Source organism: Anoplophora glabripennis, unplaced genomic scaffold (genome assembly GCF_000390285.2).
Source record: "Anoplophora glabripennis isolate ALB-LARVAE unplaced genomic scaffold, Agla_2.0 scaffold1169, whole genome shotgun sequence".
NCBI classification, from domain to species: domain Eukaryota; kingdom Metazoa; phylum Arthropoda; class Insecta; order Coleoptera; family Cerambycidae; genus Anoplophora; species Anoplophora glabripennis.
Genome location: NW_019417242.1, coordinates 1 through 22199, shown reverse-complemented (window position 1 = coordinate 22199; position 22199 = coordinate 1). Strand labels below are relative to the sequence as shown.

Below are 22199 nucleotides of genomic sequence, written 5' to 3'. Positions count from 1 at the left end.
CTAGTTATTTAAACTATTATCATCACACGTTACAATAAAACATTATTAGAGTTTTAATCCACATCACCTGGTCATACATAATTTGATAAGTTTCAAAATTAAAACATTATTACAATTTTAATTTCATTATGACAAATTAATTCTGAAAAACGCATATGAAAAACCAAAAGCCAAATGAATATTATACTTTAACAAATTACAGTAAATGTTCAAAAACGTTTCTGTTTTGTCAAATGTTGAAAATGAAGATAAGTTTAATATGATCGGAATTTATTATACCTGTAACCGCGTGTGAAAGTGCATGTCAATGTATTTGTATGAATATCCTGAAAAAAATTAGGTTGAAATTTGTTTGAATTTTGAGCACTCGAGAACCCTAGAAATAACGATATATGAGCATGGGATTAAAACTCTAATAATGTTTTATTGTAACGTGTGATGGCAATAGTTTAAATAACTAGGTGGATTTCACAGGGTCTAACGACACTATAATACGATACTTCAATAAACATAGAAATCTAGAAAAAAAAATAGATAAATTTGGAACAAATACATTGAAGATGCATTTCTCAAGACAAAACGACTGAATCTGGTTCGGGCTGGAGCAGTACAGTATTGGGTGTCATGAAGATTTGCAAATATAATAAAATTTTCAAGGTCTTATTTAAAAAAATGAAGTTGATGATGGTCCTGGAGAGATGAAACATTACATATAAAATTTATTATGCAATTCGAAAACTAATCACGTTAGCCTTCATTTTTTAGAGGTGTTATGTTGGTCCCCTGATTATGCAACTTTGCCCCCATTTAAGCTACTTTGTATCTCTTACCGTTTTCAAGATCCCTGTAGTAAGAAGCAAATTTGTAACAGCCTGTATATGCAGGTAAACAAAAAACTTTTTAGATTGAGAGTCAATTCAGTGTTCGGTGAAGTTCCAGCAGTTTATTTGCATTTTTGTAAATAGGATCATTACAGAGACATTTTGAGGACTGCATAATTTACTATTCTGAGAATACCTTACAGCGGAATTGACCCATTAAATGGGTTAGAAGAAACTAACAGTCTTTGTGTGTTAACTGGTGCTTAACCAAACTGCATTTATACCTTGTCTGAAAAACACATTTATTGCACTTGTACATTTGCACACACGAGGCATCTTGGTGTTTTAACATATGAACTTTCATGTGCTGTTTATATTTGGCCTCGAAGACACATTCCTTACATTTGAACACTACGATTTTTGAAGAACTTTCCCACTTTCGTCCTGTACAATGATTTAATTGGTGTTTTTTTAAATTCTCCTTGTATTTAGCTTCATAAGTACACGATTCACACTTGTACATTTTGATTTCTGAAGGATCTTTATGTATTAATTGATGATATTTTAGAGAATTCTTGTATTTAGTTTCATATGTACAAAGATCACATTTGTACATTTGGATTTCCGAAGGATCTTTGTGCTTTAACATGTGATCTGTTAGACCTTTTTTATATTTAGTTTCAAAACTGCAAGTATCACACTTCCACATTTGGATTTCCGAAGCGTCTTTGTGAGTTACCTGATGCACCTTTAGGCGACGCTTATATTTAGTTTCATAACTGCACATATCACACTTCCACATTTGGAGTTCTGAAGAATCTTTATGAGTTAATTGATGAGCTCTCAGACCTTTTTTATATTTGGTTTCATAGGTGCAAGCATCACATTTGTACATTTGGATTTCTGAAGGGTCTTTGTGTATTACCTGATGCACTTTTAGATGATACTTATATTTAGTTTCATAACTGCACGTGTCACACTTGTACATTTGGATTTCTGAAGGGTTTTTGTGCATTAACTGATGATCTCTTAGAAGTCTCTTATACCTAGTACTGTAGGTACAAGTATCACATTTGTACGTCTGTATTTCTGAAGAATCTTTATGTTTAAACTGATGCTTATTTAAATCACTTTTATATTTAGTTTTGTAAGTACAAATATCACATTTGAACATTTGGACATTAGAAACATTTTCGTGCACTAACTGATGTGTTTTCAATGAAGCCTTTTGTTTAGTTTGAAAACTACACTTATCGCACTTCCACATCTGGATTTCTGAAGGGTCTTTGTGTTTTAATTTATGCGATTTCAGATTCCATTTAATCTTGGTTTCATAAGTACACATTTCACATTTGTACATTTGCATTTTAGAAATATTTCTGTGTGTTAAGTAACCATTATGTTTGGCTGCAAAACTACCCTCATCACACTCCCACATTTGGATTTCCGAGAGGTCTTTGTGCAATAACTCGCTCGCTTTCAAATGATTTTTATGTTTATATATATGGCACTCGTATGTACTATCTTCTGAAGAATTTTCATGTATTAACTGATGCCTTATCAGATTCGTTTCAAGCTCATTATCAGATTTATTTATATCGTATTTGTGAAATCCAGCCGTTTCGCTTTTGGTGGTTTGAACATTTTGAACCGATGTCGATGTTGCAAAGTCTTCATTAAATCCTGTCTCACTTTTGAACATATACTCACTCTTTATTTCTGTAATATCTTCAAAAGTATACATATTTTTGTTTTGAGTCGCTTTGTTACCCAAGTATGAAGTTGAATCACTGAAAAATTAAAACAGATTTCTGCAGATTTGAAAAGCAGTTGTGCAATACATTTTAAATTTAAAAATTTTATGGGCATTTTCTTACCAATCCTGATCATCTTCCTCTATTTTTATTTCAATTTCTTCGGGTTTTATATCAGACTGCATGTCAATACTTTCATACTGCTCCTGTGTACATCGACCATTTTCCGGTTTTATTTCAATATCTTCAATTTTAACGCAATACTGTCTATCAATGTTTTTACATCTTTTCTGTGTTTCGATACAGTTCTTTAAAAAACCAGCATGAGTATGAATAGAGTTAAAACATGTTCCGCATATAACAGGATCCACGGTAGCGCTGAAGTTCTACGAAAAAAAATATTGATAATTTCTCAGTTCTCACAAAATACAAAAGACATTTACATTTACACAATTGTATGATTCCAGGAGTAGATGTACAGAATTTCAGGTTTATGAAGGAAGGAATGAGATGTTGAATAAGTCCTAGCTGTTTTTTGTAGTCGCCGTAACTCTCAATAAGAATTCTGTGTCCTTCAACTGCAGATTTCTTCTGAATAAAGTAATGCAGAAATTGTTTAAAAATCTAAAGCGGTATATGACTTGGCTTATGAAAAATTTGAGAAATGGGGTGAACAGAAGAAAGTAAAACACGTCAATGAGAAAGTACTATTGGCATATTTTGAAGGTAAGAAGAATTTGAAGGCTTCTACGATATGGACATGAAAATAAAGTAGTTTATACTTCGGGGAAATAATACAATGAATTTCAAGCTTGCTTAATATCGCTTCTTTATAGGTGCGTTACTGTATTAAACTGCACGCTTGCAGTTCTGGTAATGCCATCTGTTGGAAAACAGCGAGAAATTGTTCAATGTCCCAATAAGTAAATACCTGCGAATTGTACAAGCAATTTTTTTAATAACAGCCTATACAAATTTTTATTTGATTTAAAAAATTTATATTCGAATCATACACCATGTCAACAAACTTGTGACGTAATAGACCATGAAAATATTATTACAGAAAACTTCTTATTTAAATAACTCGTCTCCGTCTCTCTATTATTAAGGAAAAGAGAAAGATGGAGGTATAAGATCTTAGTTCTATTTCTGTTAATAGTTAATAATAATATAATAATTTATTTATAGTTTAGCAAGTCACAACTGTTTGCCAAATTCGTTTCTTTTAAATTTTTTTAAATTACGTGAAATAATGATATACAAATATTGGTCAAGTTTGAAACTGATATTTTATAAACTTCTTTACAATTCTTGAACTCACGTTATGTAAAAGACATCATTGATTGAATTTTTTAGTTTTATAGAAGACGAGGAGTGTTTGAAATATATTTCTTCCAGTTATAATCCAAGTACTTTGAGAGATATACTTACAAATTTTAGTATATATGTATCAATTATATCAACATTCTTTTCATTTAATGACACAAATCCGTTTGTTATCAATTGTATACATAATCGACAAATCCTTTGATCTTCCGATATAATAATGTTTCCCTCCTCCTTTAGATAAACTTCTTTTAAATCAACTACTGATCCTTTATTGGTATCAATATGAGAACAAATAATCTTCTCGGTATCCGTACATGTTGACTTAAAATTAAAAGCAGCAAATAATTTCACAGAACATGCTTTACACATGAAATGTTTATCTTCTTCCTCCAAATTCTGGAACAAATTAAAGATATCAAAATGATATAAACACAAAAGTAATATTAATAATTTGATCTTACCAAATTCGGCAAAACAATTTCTAGAACATCTCTTATGACTTCATCTATTACTTGGCAGATTGGATCGCTTATAGTATTTAAACACAATCTGCACAATGTCTTTTCCATGTTTCCTGGTTGAATTTTTTTACTATTTTGATCAGGAATTATTATAAATGTTCCACATAAAGATAAAAACATTCATAACCTACAATCAATAACACAAACATCTATTTGCCATAGTCAGCATTTATAAAATTCTTCTTCTTCTTTACCTGACAATTCGCATTACATTAGTGCCTCTTTTGACGCGTTCGCGTACTATAAGGGAACGAACTGCGCTCGTTGTGAATTTTAAAATCCATGTTATTAATTTTGGTTTAAATATACAGGCTGTTCCGGTTTGTAGATGTATGTTATGAAAACAAAAAGTAAAAAACAAATTATAAATTGTTTTTCTATATGGAATTCAGTAACCATACGTTATTCTACACACTTTACACTAGGATTAAATTTTCAATTTTTTTAATATTAAAAATCTTGCAAAGAAAGTGTAAAAAGTAAATGACCGATTACTTAATTAAGAAAATAAAAGAATAAAACATAAAAATTTATGTAAATGGAAATACAGCAAAAATTGTTACGTTTTTGTCATTTTTTGGCAAAAACATGATATACCTAATTAGATATTAGTTAAATTGCTAAAACAATTTTTCAAAAATTAGCAGGCAAAAAAATAGTAATTTTGGGAAGGTTTCAGTTTTCAAATATGCTCTCTTTTTAAATCGAAAAATGAGTTACTAAAAAAATAATAAAATGAAATCTATCAATTAAAATTGAAAAATTACTTTATAATTAGGAACACATGTACCTACTTTAAAGTCTTTTTTTGGCTTGGCATACATATTGACTGAACTATAAAACATCGCTGAAAGTGTGTTGCTATATGAAATTTTTTCACTGAACATATTCTTCACACTTGACAAAAAAAAGTTATATAGCCAATAAATAAAATAAAATGTACTCTGAAACGAAAAACAAGCTTTACCCATAAACAGAAATAAAAATCAAGGTCCTGTTTGTTTATTTTATTACAGTTATAAGATTGGGAATTTTAGAATACAGATTAAAAAAAGTAGGAAAATTCAAACATTTTAATAAAATATGCAGAGGTTTAACTTACTAATTTATTTTACTCCATGTATCAAACTACTAACATATTAATAGCAGCAAGGAAAAACTTATTTTGGTGGGCCGAATAGTCAACGGCATCACAAGTAAGACCTTCTACCCCACTCCTTAGAACCAACAAAAACCGTTATAATTAGGGCGGGCCTAAGGGTTCTGACGTGTCCGCCCCCATAGAACCTAGCTCAAGAACAACAAAGGCAGGTCAGATTGCTAGCTAAGTGAAAACTAATTCCGTATCTGTCCAGATAAATAAGTCAGCTCATAACCCGAAAAAAAGTACGTTGGGTACTTTAAATATTAACACCAGCCTTTCACGACCTTGATACCACTGGTACATTTTTGTTTTATTTTCGAGGTTCTGTGTGATATTATAAAAAACATACAAAATTAAGAAATATTGGATGGGAGCAAACTTTTAGTGAGAAACTTGGAACTATAAATTTTAAACGACGTGGAAGATCCAGTGCTAATATACGAAGATTAGCTACAAGATTTCAAGTATGTTATATGCTTGTAGGGCGAATATTGCAGTTTCATGAATTATAGCTGTAACTTGTTCAGAAAATACAAGCGTTGAAATTAGATTTATCACCTGTAGAATTCTGTGAATGGTACAGGGGAAAATGCAAAGAAGACAACTCAACTGCATGTTTGGACAGCAACAGAGGAAATTTACTTATTTACGGGATATGAAAATTACGAAAAAAAGGTTTAAAAAAAATGTTTTCACAAGGGAATTTCAGAAAACAAACTTCTGTTGCATGTTTCTAAAGTTCAAAAGTAGCCTTCAGTTAAATATGACCTCCATTCAAAGTGACACTCTGATGTATAGTGTTCAGGATGCAATTTTATCTGAGCACTTCTAAAGAAAGATAACTGGATTGAGTGTTTACGTGATGTGTGTGGTTCCACAAAGGCCGTTCTGAATATGAAAAATTGTGCAACATTTATAGAAAGGTTTTTTGTAGAGTTCATAATTTATTTATGCTTTGATAGGATGAGTCAAAATAAGTTTTACTTTTAAATTTCCTTTATTTTTAAATTTTTGTTTATTTTATTTTTTTAAATATTGATACTATATATGAAGTTAAGAATAAAAATGCTTAAGTTATTTGTGCCTTCTACTGACAGTACATTCGGACTTCTGAAAACTTTACATGCATTTACTGATGATTTTTTTATATTTCTTATGTTTAACCTTGCAGTATATATTTGTTCATTAACTGATATCTATTTGCATCATATTTATATTTAGTTTTGTAAGTACACACATCAGACGTGTACATTTTGAGTTTCCTCTTTGTGTTGAAAAATGCCTCTTCAAACTACTCCTTCATTTGGCATTTAACTGTGTATGTCCCACTTGTACAATTGAATTTCCAAAGGACCTTTGTCCCTTAACTGATATATTTACAGATCTTATGTTTGGTTTTATAATTACATACATCACATGTGTACATTTGTATTTTTTTACATATTTCTGTGAATTATGTTGTGTGTTTAGAGCATCTTTATATTTAGTAACTACACGTCACACTTGCATATTTGCATTTTCAGAATCTTTGTGCAATAACTGATGTCTTTTCAAATGACTCTTATGTTTAGTTTCATAACTACATTGATCACACTTGTACATTTGGATTTCTGAAGGGTCGCTATGCCTTAACTGATGACTTTTCAGATCACCCTTACGTTTAGTTTCATAACCACATGAATCACACATGTACATTTGGATTTCTGAAGTTTTCCCATGCACTATTTGATGCCTGCTCAGGGCTTCCTTATATTTAGATTCAAAACTACACATACCACATTTATATATTTGGATTTCTGAAGAGTTTTTGTGCAGTAACTGATGCCTCTTCAAATGACTCTTTTGTTTAGTTTCATAACTACATTCATCACACTTGAACATTTGGATTTCCGAATGGTGCTTTAAGTGATTTTTCAGATTACCCTTTTGCTTAGTTTCATAACTACATGTGTCACACTTGTATATTTGAATTTTTGAAATATTTCTGTGCATTATGTGATGCCTGTCCAGAGCACGCTTATATTTAGTTTCAAAATTGCATTTATCACATGTGTGCATTTGGATTTCAGAAGGGTCTTTGTGTATTAAATGATGTACATTTAGAGTACTCTTATATTTAGTTTCATAAGCACAAGTGTCACATTTGTACATTTGGATTTCTGAAGAATCTTTATGTATTAACATATGTCTTGTCCAGGGACTCCTATGTTTAGTTTCATAACTACATTCATCACACTTGTACATTTGGACATCCAAAGGGTCTTTGTGCTTTAGCTCATGACTTTTCAGATAACTCTTATGCTTAGTTTCATAACCGCATGTACCACATGTGTACATTTGAATTTTTGAAATATTTCTATGCTTTATATGATGCCTGTTCAAGGCATCTTTATATTTAGTTTCAAAATTACACATATCACACTTGTATGTTTGGATTTCTGAAGAGTCTTTATGCAATAACTGGTGTCTCTTCAAATGGCTCTTATGTTTAGTTTCGTAAGTACATTCATCACACTTGTGCATTTGGATTTTCAAAGGATCTTTCTGTGTTAATTGATGACCTTTTAAATGATTAACAAACCCTGTCTCGCACTTAAGCATATATTCATTTTTTATTTCTTCTATATCTTGAGAAGCGTACATCTTTTTATTTTCATTTGTTTCGTCACCTAAGTCCCAGGAATTTAAATCACTGAAATAAATTATATTTTTTTTAGTCACACAAATACAAATCAAAGTAAGTTTTAGAAAATCATTAAGAGAAACAGAAACTAAACCTGGTTTACATTGCCAATCTGAGGGGGGAGGAGGGAGGGGGGTTAGTGAGGGAATGGGTGAAGTAATTTTTTTCATAATTGTGACTTTCCTAAAAATTAAATTAAATTTCATCTGTCATCTAATTTAAAAACATGGAAGCTCAAATATGACTGTCCTTCCAAAATAAAAATGGTGGCAACCTACGTACCACTGTTTAGGAAATACTTCACTATTGAAAAACAAGAAATAAACAATAAATTTGAAAAGTACAACATTTATTAATATTGGTCAATGTTTGATGTTTCTTGTTTTTGTTTTTGTTGTACTGACAGGTCAGGACGGGTCAGATCAGTATGAAAAGGTCCGCGATGGGAGTCACTACACCTCCTGCAGACCTGTTAAATAAATACACTCCAAATATATATAGTTTAACAGAATTTATATCTGATTCCAAAAATACAGTCCACAAACAAAAGGGGTTTCATTAACCCTACAAAGTTGGTCCTTCGGGCCGGATTGGACAAATATTGGATAAACTTGTGTAAAAAATAAAGGCACTATCAAGTACACAAAACAAAACAAAAAGCTGGAAAGAATACAAGTGTCAGAGTTTCCACACTTGAGCGCCAGAAGAAAGATAATCAACAAGCAGGTGGCGCAATTTCTCCCACCACCGACCTTTTCATACTGATCTAACTCGTACCCGACCTGTCAGCACGACAGCAAAAACAAAAACAAAAAATTTCAAGCATTGACCAAATATTTCCTTACCCTTCCTGATTATCTTCTACCTTTACTTCTATATCTTCAGATTTAAAATAAAATTGCTTATTAGTGTTATTATATTTCTCCTGAGCATCTTGACCATCTTCCAGTTTTATTTCAATCTCTTCAGTTTTTATGTAAGACTGTTTATCGTTTTTATATTTTTCATGTGCCTCAAGGCAGTTTTTTAAAAAACCGCGATAAGTATGAAGCGAATCAAAACATGACCCGCATATAACAGGATCCCTAGTAGCATTGATGTTCTACAATAAAAAATATTTGAAAACACATATTTCCTTTATTAAAAGTTAGAGTAATGACCTGATTTTATTCATTTGTACCTAAGAGCTTATTATAGATCATAAAAAAAACATAAGAATGGGGTATATTTCACAATAGAGCAGGAATCATAACATCAGTGCCTTCAGTACTGAGTATAAAAAGAACTTTATTTTGTGGTTTTACTGCATTTTTTGTCAGGATTTTGGAAAGAATTTAAAATGTTTGCAGAGAAACTACTTAAATTATATAAAGAAAATAATTTTGTTGAAAACAGGGAAATGATTTAAATGAAATGAAAATAATATGTTTTTAATGTTCAAACTGAAAATAAAATTCTTCCCTCAGAGTAATAAATAAAGGGGAGGCCGCATTCNACACCTTACACCCTTGTAAGAACGCCCATGGAAACAATGTCAAACTTACTTGTGAAAAGAAGTAGCACATATTTGGCTCTTTCCTGTAATTGTTGGCATATTATACACCGCTTTGGCATTTTTATTGAAATTAAATAAAAAAACAGTTTAAACAGACACAAAACACTGAACTCGGCTAATATCAATTTCATAATAATAGACTATAAAAATGGCGTTCGTTATAGTACCGTTTAATACATGGCAATGATGCCACTTACGGCGTTTGTATTGCTAGGAATTTCAATAATGTATTTTTTTTTTGGATACTGAGAATCTATAATTATAAAACAAGTTGCTAGAAAATAGTGTCGTAGTCTTATACATATTACAAAGTAATTAATTTGTAAGTCGAGGTCAAGAATGAGGTATATCCTTGTATGTTAATCAATTAAAATGAACACTGTACCTAGCTATAAAGATAAAAATGTAACATTGGTAGCAACGTCAAGGACGTCACAAGTACCAATATTTGTAAATATGTACACATATATCAACACTTTACTATCGAATGTAAATAACGGCGTCCCCTTTATTTGTTAGTCTGAGATTCTACCTATAAACATAACCTCAATTTATTTAACTACTGTTTAAAACTTAACAAACTTCTAACTTGTAAATTTGTCAATTATTATCAGCAGCTCTGATTCGAGCCACACTAATGAACAAACCTATTGAAACAAGATAAATAAAATAGTGCGACATTTACAAATTATTAAAATTTTTTTATGGGGCTGACTATATATGTATACATTTTCCTGAGAAATATTTTGATCTATGTATACTTACTACTTTTGGTATATGTGTTCGAATTATGTCAATCTCCACTTCATTTAGTGGTACAAATCCGTTTGTCATCTGAAAACATAATCGGCAAATTTTTTGATCTTCGGACATATCGATTAACTTAATATTTCCTTTTTCCTTGCGATAAACTTCTTTTAAATCAATTACTGACGCTTCACTGGCATTAATATAAGAAAAAATAATATCCTCAGTATTCATAAATGTCGACTTAAAATTAAAAGCAGCAAATAGTTTTACGGAACACTCCTTACACATGAAATGACTACATCTTTCCTCCAAGTTCTGAAATAGATTCATAATTAAAGATATACTGCATTTCCCAGATTGTATAAATTATACTCGAAAATTTTTATTTTTATTTTTTTGTCATTCTTTGTAAAAATTTCTGCTTGTCTTGAAGCAAAAAATAAATCGAAAAATTTGTACAGGATGTTCAAAAAATTTTCAAAGTTTAAATACAAGCAAAAATGTTTAGAAACACTGAAAAATAAAAAATTTTACAGATATAATTAATACAATTCGCGAACACACTGTGTACACATCAAAGCAATCTTAATAAATTTATCCAGTATCAATTATCTAAGAATCTTACCAGTTTCAGCAAAACACTTTCTAGAACGCCAATGATGTCGTCCTCTATTACTTGGCAATTTATATCCCGTATAGTATTTAGACACAGCCTGCAAAATGTTTCTTTCAACTTTTCTGGTTGCATTTTTTCTTTTGATCAGGATTCTAAACGTTCTAAACAACGACGTTTACACAGATAAGAAAAAGAACGTAAACAATTATTCCATAACCACATTCCTCCAATTTTCATTAATGTTTGTCTTCTTCTTCTTTTATAGTTTTAACTCACAAAATATAAAAACTAGTGAAGAATTGGATAATAAAATCATTATTCTCCGTCTTTTCAAGCACATACACATACCTCACAGGCATTAATCTATAACACAGACCAACTTAACTACACTTTATTACTCTATGTTTTGTTTATTTGTGTACAATATCACAATATTGGTCGACAGAAACAAACACAAGACACCCCGTACTGCTACAAGGGATATATAATAAAAATATCACCTGCAAAATATTGTCTGTCCACTTAACACCGAGTCAGAATATACTGTGAGCAAGTCGATATTGAATATTTAATTGGAAAAAAAGACAGTAAGAGAAAGATGATTTTAAATAAAATTCAAAATACAAATTTAGGAAATAAAATTGTTTTATCATATCACTTTTTTATGTATGCCAATGGATATTTATATTTTTGAATTAAAATTTGATTTTTTATTGAGTGAAATTTATACAATTTAATTTCAAGTAAAACAAATAAATCTTTACTACTTTCTCTGGAACCATAAGTTTAATAAGTTGCGTTATCTTATCATTATAAAATAAAACAAAACAAAAAAACTAGCTTCCCTCGTTTATTTTCTGTTTATTTTATAAAATGATATAGTTGTTGCCATGTTTTAATATTAATTGAAACTAATTTTTCTAGTTCAACGGTTCCCTTTAAGGAAGTATCACAATCCCACAATCCTGATGATGGTGATTTTTCAAATCCTTATATTTAATTTCGTAATTTACGCATACCTCACTAGTACATTTGAATTTACAAAAGTTTTTTGTGCGTTATCTGATGCACTTTTAGATGACCCTTATATTTGGTTTCAAAATCGCAAGTATCACACTTGTACATTTGGTTTTCTGAGGACTTTTTGTGCGTTAACTGATGTGCTTTTAGATATCTCTTATGTTTAGTTTTGTAGGTACAAGAATCACATTTGAACATTTCGATTTCTGAAGTATTTTTATGCTTTAACTGGTGCCTTTTTACATCACGCTTATATTTAGTTTCAAAACTACACATATCACATTTGTACATTTGGGTTTCTGAGGCGTCTTTGTGTGATAACTGATGTTTTTTCAGTTTACTCTTACATTTAGCTTCATAACTACACATATCACACTTGTACATTTGGATCTCCGAAGGGTCTTTGTGCGTTAACTGGTGCATTTTCAGGTTACTGTTCCATTTCGTTTCATAACTGCATGTATCACATTTGTACATTTTGAGTTCTGAAGGGTCTTTGTGCGTTAACTGATGCACCTTCAGGTAACTTTTATGTTTAGTTTCAAAACTGCAAATATCGCATTTGTACATATGGATTTCTGAAATATTTTTGTACATTAATTGATGCGCTTTTAGATGACTTTTACGTTTAGCTCCATAATTACACATATCACACATGTACATTCGGATTTCCGACGGCTTTTTGTGTGTTAACTGGTGCACTTTTAGGTAACTCTTGTATTTAGTTTCATACGTACAAGTATCACACTTGTACATTTGGATTTCTGAAGAATCTTTGTGTACCAATTGATGCGATTTTACATTATTCTTAAACTTAGTTTCGAAACTGCACATATCACACTTGTACCTTTGGATTTCTAAAGAATTGTGTATTAACTGATGCATATTCGGATGACTGTTAAATTTATATTCAAAACTACACATATCGTTTGTGTATGTTCTCAATTTTGAGAGATCTATTATTGACTGTTGTCTATATAAATTTTTCCTGCAGCTTGTATCAAGACAATGGACATCACACATGTTTGTTGATGAAGTTTCTGGATTTTGAAAGCCAGAGTTTTCGCTTGAGGGTATTTGAACTTTATAATTTTCATTAAATTCTGTTTCATATTTATACATATCTTCACTCATTACTTCTTTTATGTCTTCTGAACTCTTTATGTTTTCAATTGTTTCATCATGTAAGTAGTATGACAAATTGCTGAAAAAATTAAAACTGTTGGTTATATATTCTTATACAGAGATAAATGATAATAAGCCACATGACCTTTTATTTGGAAGAGTAATTTTATTTCCTTCATGCAGTTAAATTTCAGAAAGATTAAAACAATAAGATCAAGATAATATTAAAACATAACATTCTGAGATTGGTGTAATTTTTCACGAGATTCTATACAATCAATCAGCGATCGCATTATCTCGAGTGTAAACGCAGCAGTTTGTTATTGTTCATTGTAAACGAACCATTAATATTGGTGACGCTAAGATTTAGGAATTTTTAGTTGATAATACCAGTGGTGAAGTGTTGGTTGCCTAAGCTCGGTGGTCATGTGGCTTGTTATCATTTATGAGAGATTTGTATACATTTCTAAACCTATACAATTCTTTAACAAATCTGATTATGATACCAGTAAAAATCTTGCATTTTTAATCAAATCATGGAAGTGCTAATAAAATTAAATTAATTATGTAAATATTGTACTACATTGTTAGACAAACTGAAATTTCAATTTTAAAACTTAAGAGTTAATTAAAAAATTGGTAATTATTTCTTAAAAGAGATGAGAGTAATGCTAATATTTCCCTACCCATCCCGATTATCTTTCTCTATTTTTATCTCAATCTCTTCAGATTCAATACGAGACTGCCTATTGATATTCCTATATTTCTCTTGCGCACCCGGTCCACCTTCTTGTTTTACTTCAAGTTCTTCAGTTTTAACGTAAGACTGTTTATCAACATTTTCATATTTTTCCCGTGCAACCAGATCATCTTCCAGTTTTATTTCAATCTCCTCAGAATTAACATAAGTCTTCCTATCAGCATACTTATATTTTTCCTGCGCATCAAGGCAGTTCTTTAAAAAACTGCCATGCATATGAACCGAATGAAAACATGATCCACATATAACAGGATCCCTGGTAGCGCTGATGTTCTACAATAAAAAAAAAATGTTGGTGTTAATTTCTGTCAGAATACCTATTGTTCTCTTCTAAGAAAAAAAAAACAATTTGACTTTGACATTCATTCTTACAAGTTGTGGTATATAAATATCGATTACGTCAACTTCTTGTAATGACACAAATCCGTAAGTTACCAATTGTAAACATAATCGACAAATTCTTTGATTTTCTGATATATCGATTAACTTAATATTCCCCTTCTCTTTTAAATAAACATCCTTTATGTCAACCGATGACCCTTTACTGGCATTAATATGGGAAAAAATAATATCCTCAGTATCCATACACGACGACTTAAAATTAAAGGCAGCCAATAATTTTACGGTACATGCTTTACATATGAAATATTTATACTCTTCCTCCAAATTCTGAAACAGGGTTCATAATTGCATACATATATAGGCATGCGAATAACACTACAGATTAAGTGGGGTTGGTCAGCTTGTTTTAGTAATAAGCATAAATACCAGGATTGCCAGTTCGTGCAGATGGCACCAAAAGCTTGGAATTCCTGTAACGATGAAATTTTTGTACATTTTCAAACTTTAAAACTAATGTAGATAATTTGCCATACTTTATGAAGTGTTTCTAAAATACAAAGGAAAAATGTTTAATAACAGAAAACATTGATTTCAAAACATATTTTTATTTATGATATTCGTTTTTGTTTTTTTTTTCATGTATTATTGTAAAGCTGGGTACCTGTTACAAAACTTCAGATTACAATGAAATGTTAAAAATGTTTCACATTGTCTAACAATACTTTTTAAACCAGCGCGTATGACTGTTTGCAATGGTTCTAACACTGATGTAACATTTACTCGTGATAATTATACAGATTTTTAATAGTGATTATAAGCTTGAATAAAAGTGTGGTTATTAATAATTTACACAGAATCAGTATCCAAATATGTCACTTCGTTATGATTTATAATAATTATTTATATATTTACGCTTATTGTTGTTTACACTTATTACTAAAACAATTTGACTAAATCCACGCACAAAAGTGGGTAATCTAACTTGATCTTACCACATTCGGCAAAACAAATTCTAGAACGTCTGTTATGAGTCCTCCTATTACCTGGAGGTTTGTGTCATATACAGTATTTAGACATAATCTGCATGATTTTGTCATATTTTCAGATTGCATTTTTTCTTTTGATTAGCAATACCGAATTTTCTAAACCTAACATTCTCTAGAGAATTATTCCATAAATCTATTCTATAACCTCATTGTCCTCATTTAATATTCTCTTCTTCTTCTTTTATGGTTAACCCAGTAGCCCACGCAGAAATAGGCAGAAACCATAGGTGCTTTTGGTATTAGATTAGCATCTATTGACAATTCAGAGTATAAAACCCTGTGTTGTGTTCGATTTGATAAAAATATAACTGTCACTCAGGGTCTTTCGATTTGGCAACAATAGTAGCGCTAATAGCAACTTAGAGCTACTCTGAACTGACATTAGTTGCTAATAGGTACTATTTGCCAAAACGAAAGCTCCCCCCCCCAAAGATTGCTCCCGCTTTGACCCTGATGCACCTAATTTTTGGAGTTTTGAAACTACAGGGACGTCGCTTAGAGGTTGAAGGGCTGAAAATCATTTTAATTAGTATGGAGTGTTTGGGTATTGGCTATACCGTCTTTAGTTTAGTTTGGCTTTTGTGTAGTTAACTTGTCGTGAGTAGTTTCTGTACTTGTGTCCACCGTTCTTGCTTTCGCAAGATTACCGGGGGAGACTTGTTTGGTTTTGTCTGTTTGTTTTTGTGTGTTTTATGGAGTGTTTTGTAGGGCGCTTGTGGAGGGTTTGGGTGTCGGGGGGCGCATGTTTGGTGTTTGTGATTGTTTTTATAGTTTGTTTGGTCAGATTTTTTGTCTGGAGGATTCCGCCATGTATTTTTACGCTTCTCTGTGCGTATATGTAGTGTGTGTCTGCGCGCGTGTCCGGGGTGTATTGTCTGTCATTTGTTTGACGAGTTTTTGGTGTAATTTTGTGGTTTTCGTCCGAAAGTCAAACTGTCTTTTGCAAACCGACGATTTGCTATGTCATAGATAGGCATTTTTGTTAAAATTTCACACGACCCCGTGCCATGGCACGCGTACTCTATGGAACGGGCCATGGTACGGCTGTCGTATGGAATGTCTCTAACGCGTGCGACTTTGGAAGTCCTGTGACGTTCTCATTTTGGCCATTTTTGGAAAGATCGGCGAAAATTTTTGTCTTATTTTCTCTCGCATTGGTGGAAATCAGGGCTTCTTCGTCATCGTGGCGGGAGAATTTTCGAAAGGCAGGTGAAATTCGCGAACATCACCACCACTGTCCATTTTTAATATATTTTAGCATTTATAGGTATTAAAACGAATTTGACTTTTATTCCAACAATAAATAAACAATTATTATTATCAAAAAAACAATTTCAAACAAATTTCTTAGGTCATATTATTTAATTAATATTGTTCGCGATTTCAGAAAAAATAGTAGGATGTATACTTCGTAGTAAAAGCGCATTTAGGGACTCGATGATTGTTGTCCTTAGCTAACGCCTGGGCCAACAATTTGCATTGTCCTTCAGGTATTGCTTTTACTATTAGGTACACAATATACTACCGTTTTCTCCTGAAATTTCTTACTTGCTATTTTTCTTGTTTTTTAATATGTTACAATTATTAACAATAGGAGCTTAAATTTTTGTCATATAGTCAATAAAAAACTGTTTTAGATCTATATTTTGTTCCCGTACTTTAGACATTTTCCGAATATATTTTCTATAATTCTATAAAAAAATAAACACTCATGATAAAAACAATGTTTTTGATTTAAAACGCTGAATACCTATAAGAAAATTTTGTAAATATAATTTCAAATGGCTTTTTAATTTTTTTATACTTTTTATTATATATCCAGCAATATTATACTAGTTTAACACGCGAATTTAATGATTAAATGACACTTTTTTATAAACTGTCTGGTAATTCTACTGTATGATATTGATGCCTAGGACCGATTTTAATCATATCAATAAATTCACAGAAGTGATTCTGATATTTTAACGGTATAGCATTGGTGGTTATCTTTTTGTCTTTTGGAAATATAAAAAACATTTTCTAGACAGTTGTGGGACAATCGTGCAGTTAAGAGAAATTTGTATCCTTTTTTTGTTAAGCAGCATATTTTTTATATAAAAAGTTTATTTTAAGTAATTTTCCATACATTTTTCATTAACTTATTGAGTAGAGCGCTGGGATCTTCAGATGATGTATCACTGCAAAATGCAGAAATATAATTTTCATAAGAAAAATTTTAAAAGTTACCCTTGCCTGCTATAATAGACACAGTTGGAAAGTTTCAACAGCTAATGGCGGCGTGTACCACGTGATCACAACCATTTAAAAAGTGGGTACAGTACTGTCGCCACTCTCTTAAATAAAGCCAATGCAGTGATTACTAACTGGACTCTAGTTACAGAGATGCAAATGATCTACTGCAATTTGACTTCACCAGTTATACGGTTGACGATAACCTTAAAAATTACTTTTTTTTTATTAAAATTTTTTACTTATTAAATGAGATGAAATACATCAAGATATTGATAAATTTATCTCTTTAATAAATCATTAAAATATAAACATTTCGCATTTAGTTAAAAACATTAAATATCTTATAAGTCTTGAGGGAAAACAATGACATTTGTCATGTCACATCATGTCTTTGACAACAGCCTACTTGACTGTTTCACCTAATAACCCCTCAGATAATTTATTTGGAAATGGATGTGTATATTTTATTTCTTGCCAAGAAAACTACTAATTTTTTGAAAAAAGTTAGACTGAAGCTTTTTTACATCAAATTTTAAATAATGAAATTGACTCGAAGATTAGAATTTTTTTTTTTTTTAATAAATTTTGAATCGAACCAGTATTGGACAGGTAAGTGTACTAAAAGTCTGTTTTAGCAAGTAGAAAAAATATATTTCAGTAACAATGTAACAAAAAAATAGAAATATTAGATTTTTTAAATAAATATCGAATAAAGAAATATATCTACACAAAAAAATAAATATTTCTTAATCTAACTCTTCAACAATCATTATATTCACAGGTTTGTTTTTTTTATTTAAAACCGAATAAAAAGTTAGGTGGAGTGTCAACAATTTGTTGAGTATCTATGCACAAAACAAATATAAATGATGTGTATTTAAACCAACTTTCATTTATTAAATATCAACTAATATTGGTATGTAGATATGTTTGTAACTGTAAATAATTTTTTTTAATCAAGTAGACTGTCAAACTAATGAAAAATAATTTAATGAATAATACAAATTGCATTTGTATGACGATGTGTTATTTTAATGTCATCATATTTTATATATTGTTTTAAAAAAATTAAAAATTTTCACGTGGTTTATTACGTATTATCCAATGTTGGTGTGTAGATACCTTACTAATTGCAAATAAAGCTAATTTATGTTTCAAATTAAAAAATGTTTGATGTTTTAAAAAATTAACAAGAAATAAATGAAAATATGAATCTGATTAACATAAATTATTTTCTAATATAAAAAAATAATTATTTTTTTTAGGCGAATAAGACAGAACAAACAGTATAATTGCCTTAGTTATACTCTGTCTTAAGACATTTAAATGCTGAAAGATACATTAATTCTTCAAATTGTTCAGTTCATCACCGTAGTCCAAGGAAGGAAAATAAAGGGTTTTCAACTGCATACATTACACTTGTACTTTGATTTCTGTAGTGTTCTGGTGTGTTGTCTGATGCACTTTTAGAGCTTTCTTATATTTAGATTCATAACTACATATATCACACTTGTAAATCTGGACTTCCAAAGTGCGTTTGTGCATTAACTCATGATATTTTATGCGATGCTGATATTTAGTTTCATAGACACAAGTATCACATTTGTACATTTGGATGTTTGAAATACTTGTGTGCATTAGCTGATGCCTGTCTAAAATATACTTATACTTAGTTTTATAAGTGCAAGTGTCACATTTGTACATTTGGATTTCTAAAGGGTTTTTGTGTGATAACTGATGGCTTCTCAATCGACATTTGTATTTAGTTGCAAAACTACACTTATCACACTTCCACATTTGTATATCTGAAGGGTCTTTGTGCAATAACTGATGCCTTTTCAGAAGACTCTTATGTTTAGCTTCATAACTACATGTATCACAATTGTGCATTTGGATTTCCGAAGGGTCTTTGTGTGATAACTGATGTCTTTTCAATTGACTCTTGAGTTTATTTTCAAAACCGCAAATATCACACTTCCACATTTGTATTTCTGAAGGGTCTTTATGAATCAACTGATGACTGTTTAAATTACTTTTATATTTAGCTTTATAACTACATGTATCACACTCGTACATTTGGATTTCCGAAGGTTTTTTGTGCGTTATCTGATGCACTTTTAGATGCCCCTTATATTTGGTTTCAAAATCGCAAGTATCACACTTGTACATTTGGATTTCTGAAGGGTCCTTGTGTGATAACTGATGCATTTTTAAACGATACTTCAGTTTAGTTTCATAGTAGCACGTATCACACCTGTAAATTTGCACTGAAGTATTTTTGTGCATTAACCGATGTCTTTTTAGATTAGCTTTAAATTTAGTTTTAAATTTACATTTATCACATTGGTAGATTCGCTTGTCTAGTAAAGGGTCATATTGGATACTTTTGGATACTTCGATGTTGTGACCAAACATCGATGTTGTACAGTTTTCATTTAATCCTGTCTCATATTTAAGTACACATTTAGTCATTGTTTTTCCCAAGTCTTCTGAGGTGCACTTCTTTTCTCCCTCAACTGATTCATCGTATAAGACATAAGAGTCACTAAAAAATTAAACGTTTCAAATGGAATAAAAATAAATCAACGTGATTTGACAAATTGAATAAAGAGAATAGAAAACTTTTCTTTTCAAGTTGATTGCTTCCTTTACGTAAAAAAACTAAATTTCAAAATTTACCTATTTTGAGCCTCTTCATCTACTTTTATCTCAATATCTTCACATTTAATATAAGACTGGTTTTCATCACATTCATATTTCTCTTGTGCATCCTGGCTTTCTTCTTCCAGTTTTATTTCAGTCTTTTCAGTTTTTATACAAAACTGCTCATCTGTATTGTTATAATTTTCGTTAGCATTAAGGGAGTTCTTTAAAAATCCACCATGAGTACGCAGCGAATCAAAGCACGAACTGCATATAATAGGATCCTTGATAGCAGTGATGTTCTACAAAATATTGTTTTTTAAGAGAAGAAAAATGACTGAAACATAAATTTCAAACACACAAAAAAATACTCTTGGGATCATGTCAAACTTTCAAATTTGCCTTAAATTTAAAATAAGATAATATTAAATACCCATCAATTTATTCATAATGGGTTCCATTTTACACTGTCCTAAACTTTGTGAAACTCTGATACGAAAAAGCTACTATCAATTTTGCAAACCGGTTATGGTAAAAAAAACAAATTGAAAATGAACACATTTCCTTCAATAAGTTGAGAATTATTTTTTTAATTAGATAACATGAAAAAAAAATCCTGCTTTGCCAGTTAAAGTATCACTCTTTATAAGAACAAGCTGAAATAAAAATACGAACATACAACTTAACCTCACTAATTTTGTACAAAATTCTGAACTTCATAAAGAATTCCATAAAATATTGTCTTACATTGTGAATATGTTCCAATATTCATGAATTTCTTTATGAAATTCAGAATTACCGACAAAAATAGCGAGGTTATCCGATTTATCCATTTGTTGTGGACAAAGTGCCTATATGACATTTTAAGGGGCCAAGTACATCTGATAATTTAAAAACAGTTTAATACTGTTGTAAAAACAACCTAATGTAGCTTGAACCTCAAATCATTTTCCACTTCAATGAATTTATAATTTTATAAGATTTTACATAGAAGTCATTTATGGCTTTTCTGACGCATTTTAAAAAATACTTCCAACTTGTGGTATACATGTTTTGATTATGTCAACATCCACTTTATTTAGTGACACAAATCCATATGTCACCAACTGAATACATAATCGACAAATTCTGTGATTTTTCGATATATCGATTAAATGAATATTTCCTTTCTCCCTTAGATAAACTTCCTTTAAGTCAACCTTTGAAGTTTTATTGGCATTAACATAAGGAACAGTAATACCCTCCGTAATCATACATGTCGATTTAAAATTAAAGGCTGCCCATAATTTTACAGAGCACGCTTTACACATCACATGTTTATCGCTATCCTACAAGTTCTGCAATATTTTCGTAATTAAAAATAGCATAATGAGCTACCCTATACAAGTGAAAATATTAACTTAATCTTACCAGATTCGGCAAAACTACTTCCAGAACCTTTCTTATGGCTTCTCCTGTTATTTCGCAATTTCTATTGGTTATAATCCTAAGACACAGTCTACAAAATATTTCTTTGGAGTTTCCTGGTTGCATTTTGTTTCTTTTTTATATGGAGAAATTCCAAACAATAATAAACATAACCTACAACCACAGAGCACAGACTTAGGAAAATTTAGATTAGTAGACAGGTAGACTGTGAGCTTTTGAATAAAATCGGCGTCTTAAAACCATAATTTAATTACCTCGACAGACTGACACTATCCCAGGAACCCATCTCCTGGAATCGACAAACATGATACCTGGGTGTGACAATGGACCAGTGTCTCACGTGGAAACCGCATATCGTGGAGACGCTGGCGCGAGCGAGGAGCACCAGGGCTAGGCTCTATCCCTTACTCAAAGGTGGAAACACCCT

At 30.8% G+C, this 22199-nt stretch overlaps 3 protein-coding genes across 3 annotated transcripts; all 3 read right to left on the bottom strand.

The window, feature by feature from the left end:
- Positions 1–6547: 6547 nt before the first annotated feature.
- Positions 6548–11365, bottom strand: LOC108914262 (zinc finger protein 729-like). The gene is made up of 4 exons (XM_018720035.1): positions 11183–11365; positions 10573–10872; positions 9098–9354; positions 6548–8261 (listed from the first exon to the last, which is right to left on the bottom strand). The coding sequence occupies exons 1-4, from the start codon at positions 11303–11305 to the stop codon at positions 7067–7069; spliced, it is 1875 nt and encodes a 624-aa protein (XP_018575551.1). The 5' UTR covers positions 11306–11365; the 3' UTR covers positions 6548–7066.
- Positions 11366–12024: 659 nt separating this feature from the next.
- Positions 12025–15602, bottom strand: LOC108914263 (zinc finger protein 431-like). The gene is made up of 4 exons (XM_018720036.1): positions 15413–15602; positions 14451–14747; positions 14005–14351; positions 12025–13397 (listed from the first exon to the last, which is right to left on the bottom strand). Exons 1-4 carry the CDS (start codon positions 15530–15532, stop codon positions 12212–12214), a joined length of 1950 nt encoding a protein of 649 aa, XP_018575552.1. The 5' UTR covers positions 15533–15602; the 3' UTR covers positions 12025–12211.
- Positions 15603–18923: 3321 nt separating this feature from the next.
- Positions 18924–21877, bottom strand: LOC108914258 (zinc finger protein 62 homolog). The gene is made up of 3 exons (XM_018720030.1): positions 21755–21877; positions 20381–20646; positions 18924–20246 (listed from the first exon to the last, which is right to left on the bottom strand). Exons 1-3 carry the CDS (start codon positions 21875–21877, stop codon positions 19115–19117), a joined length of 1521 nt encoding a protein of 506 aa, XP_018575546.1. The 3' UTR covers positions 18924–19114.
- Between the last annotated feature and the right edge of the window lie 322 nt (positions 21878–22199).

Coding starts and splice junctions, on each gene's coding strand:
- LOC108914262 (XM_018720035.1), bottom strand. CDS start 11,305: ATGCAACCAGAAAAGTTGAAAGAAACATTTTGCAGGCTGTGTCTAAAT. Junction 10,873..11,182: donor AAAGTGTTTTGCTGAAACTG/GTAAGATTCTTA, acceptor AATCTATTTCAG/AACTTGGAGGAAAGATGTAG. Junction 9,355..10,572: donor GAACACATATACCAAAAGTA/GTAAGTATACAT, acceptor TTTTTATTGTAG/AACATCAATGCTACTAGGGA.
- LOC108914263 (XM_018720036.1), bottom strand. CDS start 15,532: ATGCAATCTGAAAATATGACAAAATCATGCAGATTATGTCTAAATACT. Junction 14,748..15,412: donor AATTTGTTTTGCCGAATGTG/GTAAGATCAAGT, acceptor ACCCTGTTTCAG/AATTTGGAGGAAGAGTATAA. Junction 14,352..14,450: donor ATATTTATATACCACAACTT/GTAAGAATGAAT, acceptor TTTTTATTGTAG/AACATCAGCGCTACCAGGGA.
- LOC108914258 (XM_018720030.1), bottom strand. CDS start 21,877: ATGCAACCAGGAAACTCCAAAGAAATATTTTGTAGACTGTGTCTTAGG. Junction 20,647..21,754: donor AAGTAGTTTTGCCGAATCTG/GTAAGATTAAGT, acceptor AATATTTTGTAG/AACATCACTGCTATCAAGGA. Junction 20,247..20,380: donor GATGAAGAGGCTCAAAATAG/GTAAATTTTGAA, acceptor TTAATTTTTTAG/TGACTCTTATGTCTTATACG.